General features: G+C 41.9%; 2 protein-coding genes across 3 annotated transcripts; one reads left to right on the top strand and one right to left on the bottom strand.

Annotated features, from left to right (window-relative positions):
- Positions 1 to 132: 132 nt before the first annotated feature.
- phb (prohibitin) lies at positions 133 to 3,867 on the bottom strand. The gene is made up of 7 exons (XM_080044053.1): positions 3,809 to 3,867; positions 3,150 to 3,246; positions 2,562 to 2,723; positions 1,882 to 2,024; positions 1,669 to 1,785; positions 1,480 to 1,575; positions 133 to 923 (listed from the first exon to the last, which is right to left on the bottom strand). The coding sequence occupies exons 2-7, from the start codon at positions 3,232 to 3,234 to the stop codon at positions 711 to 713; spliced, it is 816 nt and encodes a 271-aa protein (XP_079900179.1). The 5' UTR covers positions 3,235 to 3,246; positions 3,809 to 3,867; the 3' UTR covers positions 133 to 710.
- Positions 3,868 to 5,229: 1,362 nt separating this feature from the next.
- Positions 5,230 to 11,682, top strand: LOC307263024 (uncharacterized protein). 2 transcript variants are annotated; one of them, XM_080044043.1, is made up of 6 exons: positions 5,230 to 5,309; positions 6,236 to 6,419; positions 7,147 to 7,250; positions 7,349 to 10,114; positions 10,886 to 11,097; positions 11,198 to 11,682. In XM_080044043.1, the coding sequence occupies exons 2-6, from the start codon at positions 6,236 to 6,238 to the stop codon at positions 11,283 to 11,285; spliced, it is 3,354 nt and encodes a 1,117-aa protein (XP_079900169.1). In that variant the 5' UTR covers positions 5,230 to 5,309; the 3' UTR covers positions 11,286 to 11,682. The 2 variants fall into 2 exon arrangements, with proteins under 2 accessions (XP_079900169.1, XP_079900170.1); XM_080044044.1 differs by lacking the exon at positions 5,230 to 5,309 and adding an exon at positions 5,560 to 5,627.
- Positions 11,683 to 13,612: the final 1,930 nt, after the last annotated feature.

Raw genomic sequence — 13,612 nt, 5'->3', positions numbered from 1 at the left:
GGGGCTTACACTTTCTCCTCACAAACTAAAGCCTTTATAAAGAATGAAGGATCATCATTTCCTATCCGACAGGCACAGTGCTATTGATTGGTGGAATTCTATTAATGAAGAAATAATTTACTAGAAAGCAGACATATTCCAGATATTTAATCCTTCCAACAAGTCAGAATACACAGAATTGTTCCGTTAATAAACCCTCTCTAGTCAGTTGTCAGAAGGAGAGCATATCGTTACTGATTTGAATATACGTAGTTACACAATTTGATGAGGCTTTCCTGCAAAACAATAACAGACTAATGGCATTCATCATCTTCTTTAAAAAAAGAAATCACACGATTTTCCCTTGATATTTACGGTAAATCACCGTTGCCGTCATCAGATGCAGGCGCTTTGACTCCGTTACAATGCAGCAAAGACAACATCTTTAGAGAATTTACTGCATTGTCAATTATTTTCAAAACAAAGTACGATATATATATATGTTACCCCTCCACTTCATCACACATGGGTGGACTTCATAAATGTATTCATTGCAGACCTCTCACTTTGTCTCCCACTTTGCAGGTTATCAGCAGAGCCAAGTCCAGAATTGGTTAGAGAAAGAGTGGGAGGAATGTGTGTGTGAAGTTGGAAGTCCTTTATTGAATCCTCCATACCCCCCTTTTCCATGGCCCTTTTTAACAGCTGAGCGGGGCAGGCATGAGGTGTTCTCACTGGGGCAACTGCAGCAACGTGCCCTGACCCGCGGGCAGGTAGGTGATGTTGCGGGAGCGGGAGAGCTGGAAGGCAATATCCTCGGCCGCCTCCAGTTTACGTAGTTCTACCAAACCGTCACCGGCCTCCTGCAGGGAGTTGGCGATGAGCAAGGCAGCCTGGGAATCTCCCTCTGCGGAGATGATGGCCGCCTGCTTCTGTTGCTCTGCCTAGAGAGGAGAAAAAGATGTTGTGGACTGCCTTAATAAACAAACATCAAAGTATATCGCAAGGAAAGGGACAGCGCTAAAATAAAAAAGGAAATGAGAGCAGTTTTATTAATATATGGCTCTACAGATAACTCACTTACCCAGCGATGTTAGGGACTTAATTCAGAAATGAAGTGGTGCAATCAATGAAATTATCCTAATGCCCATTCCTACTCATTCAATGTTATGAAATATTTGTAAATAGTAATATATGCAAAGTGCATGAAAGGTATTTTTTTTTCCCAATGACAATCGTGTGTTCTCACATACTTTTTAAAATTTTTGTACCCTTTTTATTTTTATTAATATAGTTTACCCTTTTATTTTTACTAAGCTCAGACCTGTGGAATGAAATAATAAGATAATGTAATTTGTATGTCACTACTAAATGAAAATTCAAAATGTCATTATGAAAATTACACAAAAACCAAAGAAAAATCCCCCCCAGACTACATACATGGTTTCCGAATGCACAAGTGTAATCGAGGTAAAGGAATGAGCTGTGTGTTCAAAATACCTTTTCCACAACAAATCGAGCCCTCTCAGCTTCCTGCTGGGCCACCTGCTTCATTTCAACAGCCTCTGTGAATTCCTTGCCAAAGGTCAAGTGTGTCTGCAGAAACACAACACAATTGTTTATCCAAAATAAAAACAAACTGAAAAGACAACATTGACATTGTTAAAAACTTTGCCAGCAGCTTCATACCAGTGAAACGTCATCCAAAATGAGGCCGAAGGTGTTTGCTCTTTCCGTTAGGTCCTCGCTGACCTGCCGGGACACAAGCTCTCTCTGGGTGATGAGCTCACCGGCATCAAACCGAGCCTGTGAAAGAGAGACAAGCATGCCATTTCTCAGCTCAGTCATAATAAAAAAAAATCACCTGTTCATGTGTTTTTACTTTTCTTGTCTGGTACTCACCACTACAGCCTTCAAGACCTCTGTGGTGATGGATGGCAGCACCCTCTCATCGTAGTCCTCACCAATGCTCATGAAGATGCGCGGAAGCTGATCGGTCACCGGCCGGAAGAGGATACGCAATGTGATGTTTACATTCTGCAGATCTGTGTGGGGAATGGTTGAAATGTAACTCTCTCTTTAAGCCAATAAGTTAACACATTTATTAGTTGAAACCTCTTTCGGGGAGTACAAGTTATATTCTCAGGTAAAGTTTGCACAGCTTGTAGACCAGGCGTTAACAAATCTATCATTGACCAAATTTACATGCGGACCTTAATATTCTGATTAAGGTCCATACTGGTTAAGACAATATTCTAAATAAGGTGTTAACATGCACAGCGTTTACATGAATATTCCTCTTTACATTTTAATCAGCATATTCTGAATAAGCCAGCGATGTGGTAGAAGTGTCATGATGTCTGATGTCAAAGCTTTTATTTTTCACGGTAATAATGTCCTTATCGTTGTCTTGCATCGTTTTGTCCACCAAAATTGACACCTTTTCTTTTAAAAGGAGCCTTGTTGCATGTTTATAGTTTTCTAGTTTAACAGCCATAAACCAGGACATGCGTCGAAAACTGCAGCAAATGCCAAAAAATGCATATATAGGCTAACAGCACTTCAGTAGATAATCAATGTACCTTTGCTGCCTGTGATGACAGGCACGTTGCGTGGACGGGAGCGGCAGTCAAAGATGATAGGTTTCTGAACCCAGGGAATAATGAAGTGGGTTCCTTCACCAACAACTGTATCTTGCACTCCCCTGAATCTGTCGAATATCACAGCTCGGTGCCCTGCGTCGACTGTAGCAAAGAGGGGAGAAAAATTTGCATTATGAAATCACAATTTTAAAACTAAAATATATGTACATTGCTAAAAACACCAGTAATATCCTCCATAAACTTTAGCTACGTCGCATTGGACTTTGGGTATTAAAGCATTTATGGAAACACTGTTTTATTTACTTGCAACAATGATGATGCAACAACCCAATGACCTTCACATCTTAAAACTGTAATAATATAATCACAAATAAAGTTTGTGAGTAGTCCAATTGACACACATTATTGCTCAGACTTCTGCAGGGGGTTGCAGAGTTCACATCAAAAGGACATGTCAATCATTTGTTCGTTGGGTTAAAACTAGTTGAATTGGCCAAGATTGGAAATAACCATCATTATCTCTCAATTCAAGTGATGTTAGTTATTCAGTTGACAAGCAGCACCCACCATTGAAAAGCGCAGAGTTCACAACACCTCCACCAACGGCGAGGGCCAGCCCCAATTTGCCAATAGACTCAAACAGCTTGGCCATGATGACAGCAATCTACATTCACAGAAAATAAGACATAAGGTTCACACGTTTAGAACACAACATCTACCGACATTAACATGTGCAAAACATTTGAATGTCTTCGACAGTTTTGGGAAAGTCGGTCTAATGTCCTGCCCCTTCTGTAATAGTTGGCCTTGAGCTGACAGATGCCAAGGCTGTGGGTGTTAGCTAACTTAAGCTAATACTAGCTATTGAGCAGCTAGCTGAGGAGAGAGACAGCAGGCAACCTACGGCGACCAATCCGAACACTGTTTTTTAGAGTTATCGACATACAACAAAATATATGCATAGTTTGAGATACATTACAACGAAAATTAAGCCTGTGTTGGCCGAGCCTTATGTCACGCCGGGTTTCTGAGCGCACGTTACCCCTCTGATGGTAATGCAAAGTGGTTGCTCGTGGTCGCCTTACTCAACACTTGTGATATATCGTCATTTATAGATAACAAATTAAAAAAACGTCCCCACTTCGCTGTGTTATTATCGCTATAGGCACATTTGGCATTGCAGTTCAATATTTTCAGTCACTGACGCACTGCATTTCATTACTCACCGCAGTTTTGTTAGGATATCTGTGACCTCCACCACCGGACGAGTACAACACATGAAATATCTGTCCTACTGCGCATGCGCAATGCACGCAGCAGGGTAGTCTCTGATTGGACAAAATACTTCTTCTACGGCTCCTGTCTGAGTTGTTGCCATTTTATGTATTACTGCCACCTACTGGCTTTAGATTCTTGGTGGACCTCAGGTGTTTGAATCATTCAATAATGTATTTGTTGATTGAATAGATTAGTAAACTTTTCAGTTGCCCAGTCAATTCTTTATATGCTGACATCATAACCTTGTATAGTGTGACGTTCAAATTCAAACCTTTTGATTACAATAAGAGGATGCAGACTTTTTTGATAAAGCTTTTTTGTCCCATATTTCCCATATTTTCACAATATTATGTTTGGCATTATGTCTGTGACCTTGGAGATCATCGTTGTCTATGCAGTTTGTGTGACGAAAATAAAAAGCCATATTATACATATTCTGCATTATAAGGTCAAAATAGGTCAAATGTACTACTATCAGTGGGTTCCTTTTGCTTTGCTATGGCCAGGTAAGGTCAGCAGCAGATTTATGTTACATAAAACTACTGTATTATGAGTAATAAAACAGAACTCTCTCTTTCTGAGATTACCTTTAAAAATAAAGTTGAATTAAATATAAAGTCCTTCATTAACACACATAGCCTATTACAGACATATTAAGGTAGAAGAATGCCCCCCCCCCCCCCCCCCATGACTAATACATTATAACATGACATTATTAGTTTGTTATACAACTGCAACAATGTGTAATAGCATGATACGCTTTAGCTGGTGGTTTATGTCGAGCTAGTCTAAAGTACTTCTACAGTTAAGTAATGTAATTATTTGCCATTATCTTTTTTGTGTAATATTTGATATTTTCTCTACTTTTGACCAGACCATTTCAGACGTTGAGAGGAGAAAAGGGTATTTGGTGTAAATACTAACAATTCAAAGACATTTAAAAAAATGCTGAGCCCCATGGAGACGTTGCTTTTTAAGGGGTCACAGCAGGAGGAAAGAAGTAGAACATAGCATAAATAGCATTTTATAATGATATGTATTTTATGTTGCCCAAACTCTTAATCTGAAAAATATAATAACAATAACAATATTTATATTTTAACTGTAATAGAGTAGAAGTATAATGTACAATAAACTATCCCACAAACTTAGCCTATATTAATGTTGCCTACTTGAGTGAATATAGTTTTTGCAGTTACCGTTCACCTCCAGATGTATGAACCAGTGTGTAGGACTAAACTGTGAGAGGAATGAGCTGGAATCCTCTTTATATGCGATGGCAGGCGCATCCATAGATAGTATATAAAAAGGAATTGACAGCACTTGGTCGCCCCCTTGCGCGGACATGACAAATCACAGTAGTTTGTAGTTTCGCTTTTCTTCAACGGCTTGAAAAGTGTGACGACCTTTGAAGGATTGCTATAAAACGGTCGTGAAACTGTTTGTAAGGTCAGTAATCAATGCGAATCACAAATAATCATTATATTTGGTGTGACATAGTAACTGCGTCGGGCGCAAGCAGCGGATCCGTCGATAGTGCGATAGAAAGATCGTCAGTTTAGATTTGTCTCTGTCTGATTCTTTCACTTCCTTGATACTCTGCCCTGCAATGTGGCTTTCCCCTCTCGCTTCTTAATATCGTTTTGGACATCCTGCAGCTTAACACACTCAACATTTTCCGCTTTTCTTGTAGGGTGCAGCTGCAGATGATACCAGAAGAGTTTAGAATTCAACTTCATTATAGTAGCTCGACTACTAGTGGCTAAGGTGTGTGTGTGTGTGTGTGTGTGTGTGTGTGTGTGAATACAACATTTAGTCTAGTGAATAAAGAAACAACAGTAAACACTATAGCTGCAAACTGAAAGGAGGAAAAAAACTGACTTAATCTGTCACAATATTGTTCATATTTGTTGATGTGAGCTGAAAGGTTGCCTTTAAAAATAATATCAATTGTTTATTTATTTATTTTTTACCCAAGATAATTCAATATAATGTGTCAGCCTGTTAATGTTTATAAGAACCATGCAGCTTAAATTAACTGGAAAAGAAGCCTTAATACATAATTGATACTTAATACTTATTTCAACAACAAAAAAGTTTAATTTGTGATGGCGCCTGAAATGAAAGTTTTTTGAGTCATGTTGATGTAGTGTCATAGTAACCCCCAATAGGTGGCGTTATATGATAAAATATGTGTCTCTTCTTATTTGCAAGGGTGGGGTCTATGAATGGTGGCCTGGTACTATAACATTAACAGCTTCATTAAGAGGGGTTGTGCTTTGGCTTCATTTTGTTGTCCCTGTTGATGTCCACTCTCACCCATCCTGCAGAATTCATGGCATTTCAGTTCTTCTTCACTGTGTTCCTCCCAGCAGATGGCAGAGCCGGGCCGGACTGTGAGGGTGAGCGGTCTGCCCACCGACACTGAGGAAGGAAAGCTGAAAGACAAGCTATTTATTCACTTCCTGAGAGCCAGGAATGGAGGAGGGGAAATAGATTCTGTCAACATTGTCAAGGAAACGCCCGTGTCTGCCCTCATCACCTTTGAGGACAGTGGAGGTCAGTGGGGTCAGCGTGTGTGCATGTCTGTGCATCTGAAGTGAAAAGGGATTTGATTGATTCTATTACAGAGACATGCTGATGTGGAAATACTACGAGCTACATTATTATATATAATTACATTAACACTCAGGTCTCACAATACAAATGCAAATGCTTCATTAACTTTCACTACAGACTATTAAATCAGTTAGGAAAATTAGTATTGCACTATTTGGGCTGTCACCAGTGCTTTACACCTGACAGGAATGTTGCCACCAGTGTTGGGAAAGCTACTTTGAAAGCATAGGTTTGCGAAATAACCTATTACTTCACACTGTATGAAGTTGAAGTACAGCAAAGCCAGCATAGGGAGACATCTAGTTTGGTTAACAAACTACTAGGCAATCAAACAAAATATGTTTCAAAAAGTCACATGCCAACAAAAATGCCACTAAGTTTATTGCTTAAACAAAAAATGGGCTATTTGTACTTTGCGGGTCATACATGAACAAAAAAATAAGTTAATCAATCACAACTTGCAGTACTACCAGTGTCTGCCTCACAAATGATTTGCCTGGGAGTTCCTTCACAGCAAAATGTAGTTAAAGTACTCATTTAATTACATTATAGTCTACCACTCCCCAACACTGGTTGCCATGCAAGTCAAAGGAGTAGCCAATGGTAAGAGAGCTTAGTCAGGATGCTTCACAAACTGAAAATCCCTTTGTTGATCCCTTTTTCACAGTGGCTCAGAGAGTTATTCAACGCAGCCGACACAATCTGGAAGTGGATGGGAAGAAGTATAAAGTCACTGTAACCGAGCATTGTGAAAGTTTGGACCCAGATAAGGTATATTTCTCTATAGGCTTCAAGAATACGTCAAAAAATACTGAATATGCGGTAAAATCATTGACTGTGTGTTTTCTCTCTTCTTCCCATCATCATAGGTCATTATAAGCTTATCAGCAATTGTCAACTACAGCCAGCTTCCCGGGGGGAGGATGGCATTGACAAGCCTTCATAATCGCCACCCTGATGTCCGGATAAACTACGATTCTACTGAGAAAGCGTGCGAATTGCAGGGTGCTTATTCCATAGTCCAGGCTGCCTTGGCACAACTACTTGGCCATCCTGAAGGCCCCCAATCAGGGGAAAACAAGGACTCAGGTCAATCTGGCCACAGCGACTCCAGGCCGGCTCAGATAGCACCGAGGCCTCATTCTCAGGAGTCTGAAGATCTGAGCAGGAAACCCAATAAGAAAAAAGAACAAAGAGAGAACGTGCAAGTGGTCAGGCCTTCTGATGAGTACAACTCAAGTTCATATAGAGACCTGACACCTGGTGGCTATGGCTGGGAAGATACTGGTCAGGCAGAGGGGGCAGCTCTGCAGCTTCCTGGGCATCCTGCAACGTCGGAGGAGGACTTTTCCCTAATTGTGGATTCAGACATGTTTCAGTATCTGAAGAAACACTGCCGGACAGAATACCAACACATCCTTAGTCAGTATGCTGTGGATGTGGTGGATTTGACAAATCAGGGGTTAACTACCCTGTATTTGCAGGTTTCTTCAGGAGGGGGGGAGGATGTCATTGGTCATGATCAGGAGCGCCTGAAATTTGCCAGCGAGGCAATCAGTAGGCTTTACCAAGAGAATGAGACCAAGATCCGTCGAGCCCAGCTCCCTAAAAATATCCTGTTGCCCGGGGTGGGACTGCAAAGGGCGATGGAGAACTTAAGCGTCAGACTTCCCAAGCTTCTTCTGAACGAAGACGAAAAAAATATCTACATTATCGGCAGCAGTAGTGACGTGTCCGAAGCCAAGCAGTTCCTTCTCTTTGACCACGGTGAAGTGAGGAGTAAAAAAGAGGATGTAGCCAGTCTACTTAGTTTTCCCTCGTATGATGCAGGATCGTCAACACATACTGAGGAGCAGAGAGTGCCCCTCACTACTGTAGATTATCTAGCTGATGGCGTAGGTCAGCTGCTGAGGTCAGAGGAGGACGAGAAGAGAGGTGAGGGAGCAAGAAGGTATAAGCTAGCCGCCCGGTTTAAGGATTCAGGGCTGGCTCCTTTGGGCGATCGACCAACTGACTTCACCTTACGGGGGCCCTCGTCTCCCAGTAGACCAACCCGCCGTGGGCCAATGTTAGGCCGTGATGTGTTGACGGAAACAGCAGATTTAGCTGGCGTCTCTAGAGCGTTAGCCCAAAACACTGGAGGGGACATCTTGTTTAAGAGTGGAGATGCTTTGCCTTCAACTGCTTCATTGCAGAATAAAATCTCCTTGAGCCCACATTTACTTGACACTCGACCCAAGAGCGTAACGTCCCCAGTTAGCACAACTCAGTCCAGTTTGTTAGGAAGTACTCCACTACTTCCACCTACTGGATCTGGATCCACCTTGAGACGAGCCAGTAGCTTCTCAGGAACGCCTCAGAAGAAGGCCCAAGTCATGGTTCAGAAGAGTCAAGACGATTCTGGAAGGTCCGCAGTCCGAGTCAGGTCCTCTAGCTTCAGTAACCAAGCAGAGAAAGACAAGCGAGAAGTCTATCAAGCAGAGATTATAGTTTCCTATTGGATGTGGCAACACATAAAAGAAGCATATCGCACCCGGGTGGACGACCTCACTTCTGATGTTCAGATAAAAGAAAGCTCCATAACAGAAAGTAAAGATCTGTCTATTACCATTAGAGGGGCAAACTCAACCAAAGTGGCTTCATGCCAGCTAGCTTTACAGAAGTTGGTTGATTCGGTCAACATTGACTTCTCTGTGCAGGAGCTGCGCTTGTCGGAGCTGGGTATTACTGACAGAGCAGATGAAAATTTACAGGCTTGTTGTGATGAAGTGCGTAGCCGGTTCAAAAAGGTTACCTTCCACACTTCAAAGAAGAGTTTATATCTTTTCGGCCCGAGAGAGCTGTGCTCTCAAGTAGGTGCTACACTGCGGGAGATATTTTCATCTACAATACCTGAACAACAGGATATATCCAGCCCCCTCTCTACCTCAAACAGGAATCCATCCAGGTCTTTGCAAAGAAATGAGGACCAAAGTACTAGCCTGCATTCTCACTCTCAATCTCAGTTGATGCTAGAGAGCCAAACAGGTAGACCTGATTGGACTGGTGGTATTCAAGAAAAAAGAACCAACCACAGAAGTGACTTCCATGAGGCAGAGTTTGCAAATGGACCAATTAGCCCATCGTTAGCGAGGACAGACCCTGTGATTAAGGAGAAAGTGAAAATTGTAGGTACGGTGGAGATAACTGAACAGAATGCCGAGATGTTCCTCAACCCCTCTAAAACAGAACATGATGGGAGCGCGAGTCATGTGAACGGCATCACGTCAACAACAACCCGTACTGATAAAGACCTGACGAAAGAGAGAACCATACATTCACCGACCACCCAAACGGACAGTGTACAACAGAGACAGGACCCTCCAGAGGAGGCCATGCCAGGGAAGGGAGGCCAGGGATGGATCTGTGTGTGCGGGGAGAGTGAGAAGGGAATGACGAGAACTAAGTGTGGGGCTACATTGTGCTCAAAGTGTTTGGACACTGTACACGCCCACTGCAGAGTGTGCCACGAGACAGATCCTACGCCACGGGGGATCCAGGGCAAATTTACCTGCTCTCATCTACACATCAAAGTACCAGGACACAAAGATTCAGCTATCAAGATCACTTACAGCATTCCTGATGGTATCCAAGGGGTGAGGGCCTAATTTTAAACATAGTCACTATGAAAACGACATGATAGACGCCTTTCACGCCTATTGTGCTTTCATCCTGAAAGAGACAACAAATGATATGGGCAAAACTATCGCTGCTCAATTTGTTTCTTTTTAAAGGTGGAGTCAGCAATTCTGTAGCACGCTTGTTGACAAAATAACTTTTTCGAAATCAGTCTCACATCTCATCACGATCGGCTACCTGTCTGTACTGTGTGTGAGCTGGAAAAAAAAATCTGTTTTCTCTTAATACACGGCCTAGGCTCTGTAAATGGGGGCCCATCGTAACTAGCAACATGCCCATTTACAGATCCTAGGCTGTGTATTAACAATGGATTTTTTTTCAGCGTGCAGGTATGGGATTGTGAGGAGATAATCACTGATTTTGACAACAAGCATTCTCCAGAATCGCTGACTCCACCTTTAATTGATTATGCTAAACCAGTTTCAGTTGAATATCAAGATCAAATTTTTTCTAATGTTTTACCTGGTATTAACACACAGACATTTGTATTTTTCTGTGAAATGCGTTTATTACACAGCAGTCACCATGTACAGGTACACATTTTAGTGTATTCAAGCATTTAGCTTAACTTAAAACCCTCCACAATGGCCTATTGTGATTTCATCCACTCTGTTCAGGAACCGTGTGCCCTTGCAACAGTATCACAGAGCTTTAATAACAAGACTTGAGGTATGCTAATATCTAGAGACTTTGTCAACAACTGTGATCTTCGCTTCCTGTCTTATCAGGAGGGTCACCCATCTCCAGGGAAACCGTTTAAAGGAGGCTTGTTCGAAGCGTTCCTTCCTGACTGTGAGAAGACGAGCAGGCTGCTGCCCCGGCTGAAGAAAGCCTTCAGGCAGGGACTCACCTTCACCGTGCTGGACCAAGACACAGGGGCCTGCCGGGTCATGTGGGACGGCATCCCACACAAGACCAGCCTAACAGGAGGCAAATCAGGGTGAGTGAGGCCAGTGAGAATGTCTTAACAGCTGTAGCAGATAAAGGTCAAACAAGTCCATGTATCTGTCGATGAACAGTCGTCTTTTTGTCTCTCCCAGGAACGGTTACCCAGATTCCTCTTACTTGACTCGCTTGTCTGAGGTCTTGACTTCCCATGGGATCGAGGAGTCACCAGCCAAGTCTTAGGGAACAAAGGAGTTTTTATGTCAATTTGTATTTTAAATGTTTTTTTTGTGTTGTGTGTCAGGGGGGTAGGATGAATGCAAAAACTTGAAATCTTTATGTTCAAATAATAGAGTCAAAGCTTTCATTGCAGCTATTTCGGATTTTCAATTGTATAACTGGCTTCCCGGTTGCTTTTATAAAAGATAGATATACTGTATATGATTCCAGGTATCATTTTACAAACTGTGTGCACATTTTAAATGTTAACACCCATTGTGTTAAATTTTTTCACATAGAATTCCTGAACATTTTCTCACTGTTCCAGCTTAATTCTGTACATTGTGCATAGTACTGTATATATATTTTGTACCTTCCAGTGTAGTTAATAGTTACGTCCAGTTTAGGAAAAAAGGGAAGATGGTATAATATTATCAATGAAAGTGTAAAAAATTTAAAGATCTGTATTCCTTTTAAAAATGGGCACAGAAATAAAAAAGGCACATCCCTTGACGTTTTTGTTATGCTTTTTTTTTATTAGTCCTGGAAAACATGTAAGGCATATGGTAACATTACACACTGAAGCATTACAAGCTCTAGAGGCCATGTGGACATCATGGCACCACGCAGTAAACCCAGATTCAAGCACAGAAGCAGCATCAATTCAAAGGGTTTAAAAAACAAAGTCGAGACGACAAGAGTGTCTGAAACCAGGGAAAAAAAATACAATACAAGGAAGGACAGAGTAGAGGAGAACTGGCTTGAAAATCAACCTGTTGGGTATGCCCTGTATTGATGACTGAGGTGGTTATTGTTATCTGAATGGATGGTTAGGGAATATCATGAATGTATCAGCTGGCCATGCTGACAGTGAGGACAGGGGGGCAGTGGATTGGCTTCAGTTGGTAAATTTTCCTCTCCTCCCTCCCTCCCTCACACCACTCCACGACTACTAATCTACCTTGGCAGGAGTGGGCGAACTGTACATAAAGACATGCCTTAGTTTCTGGGTGACGTAACATGCATCCTAGTACTGTACATGACAAGCCCAGCCAGGTTGTACTTTCGTAGCATCTCTGTAACCTTAAAAAATAGACTGCTAAGCAAACAATAGCTGCAGGCAGATGTGGTTGTTTGGGCTCTGGATGTGTATGAGTGAACTGAGACAGAGCAGAGCCTAGCTCTTTTTGACTCGGAATACTAAATCTTACGTACATTAAACATGGATGGTGCGAAGGAAAGTGGGTGTGAAAGTTTTTTTGCAGTGAAACAGAATGATCTCATGTGTGTAAGTGAATGCAAAATGTAGTGGTTTCTTACAAGAAGAAAACGGCTGTTTGGAATGACCTGAGAAACCATATGAAACATAAGAAATTCACCTCAAAAGCTGAACGGTGGGTGGCAGTGAGGGACTTCAGCTCTACAAGACAGGACAAACTGAAGACTTTCTATTGGAAATACTTGGCTCGTTGTCTTTGTGCATTTTTCAGACCCTACAACTACGAGTGTTAATAAGTAATATCAAATCTAAAACTGCAAATGTTGCGATTTTTTTTTTTTTTGTCTAGACTATTTGTACTTTGAGACACTGTTTTACTTTTTCTCCTGTGCATCTCTGAGTTGCTAAGTGCTCTTGCATAAGCGAGTGTCTGGAATGACTGTCAAACCATTTCAAGATGACATACATTGCAGCTTCACCATAGTAGAAGTGCTCAGACTGCACCCCCCACCCGCCCCCCTTCTAACTGATTGAGTTCATCTCAAGGGCAACTAAGTTCAAAAGAACTGAGGGGAAAATGTTGAAAGAAAAAAAAGATTCTAATCTGTTTTCCACATGCAGATGAATGCATGCGATTTCAAATTCCAGATGTTTTATTTGCCATGAATGTTTATGGAGAGAGAGAGAGAGAGTGAAGGGGCGATATGGAGAGGCGTTTTGGCTGGCTGTTGCGAGTCTGCGACTGTTGCGTTGGCCAAACTGGCTTTTGCGAATGCAGCACAGGAAAAAGAGGAACGTCTCTAATATTCCTTGAGTGAACTGAGATCAGCTGTAAAGCGGAAATGTTGTGTCTGGGGCAGGCTGGAGCTGAGCTACGATCAACCAATAAGCTTGGGGTTTCGTGCAGCTGTGTTACAGTATTGGCATCGCTGCACAACTGTGTGAAAACATCTGCTCCCTCACTTGCTATACAAAAGCCGTTTGGAAACAAACTGAAAGAAATCCGCAGAGAGGAATACCATGGAGCTTTGGGTTGGTGGGGAATTTTACAGATTTTTTTTGTTATAAATCTTTATGCCTTTAGGTGGAGTTTTGAACCTTAAAATGCACCAGGTCCAGTTCCTTTTCACTG

The sequence above is a fragment of the Ammodytes marinus genome, assembly GCF_949987685.1.
Source record: "Ammodytes marinus genome assembly, chromosome: 16".
In the NCBI taxonomy this organism is placed as follows: Eukaryota; Metazoa; Chordata; class Actinopteri; order Uranoscopiformes; family Ammodytidae; genus Ammodytes; species Ammodytes marinus.
Note: the sequence above shows the minus strand (reverse complement) of the source record. Positions and strands in the feature narration are given on the sequence as shown.

What these genes read in the sequence shown, in the direction of transcription:
- LOC307263024 (XM_080044043.1), top strand. Translation starts at nt 6,236, where the DNA reads ATGGCAGAGCCGGGCCGGACTGTGAGGGTGAGCGGTCTGCCCACCGAC. An exon ending in TTCCTGATGGTATCCAAGGG is followed by an intron (nt 10,115 to 10,885) that starts GTGAGGGCCTAA and finishes CTGTCTTATCAG; the next exon opens with GAGGGTCACCCATCTCCAGG. An exon ending in CTAACAGGAGGCAAATCAGG is followed by an intron (nt 11,098 to 11,197) that starts GTGAGTGAGGCC and finishes TGTCTCTCCCAG; the next exon opens with GAACGGTTACCCAGATTCCT.
- phb (XM_080044053.1), bottom strand. Translation starts at nt 3,234, where the DNA reads ATGGCCAAGCTGTTTGAGTCTATTGGCAAATTGGGGCTGGCCCTCGCC. An exon ending in TGTCATCACAGGCAGCAAAG is followed by an intron (nt 2,025 to 2,561) that starts GTACATTGATTA and finishes TTCCCCACACAG; the next exon opens with ATCTGCAGAATGTAAACATC. An exon ending in CTCGATTTGTTGTGGAAAAG is followed by an intron (nt 924 to 1,479) that starts GTATTTTGAACA and finishes TCTCCTCTCTAG; the next exon opens with GCAGAGCAACAGAAGCAGGC.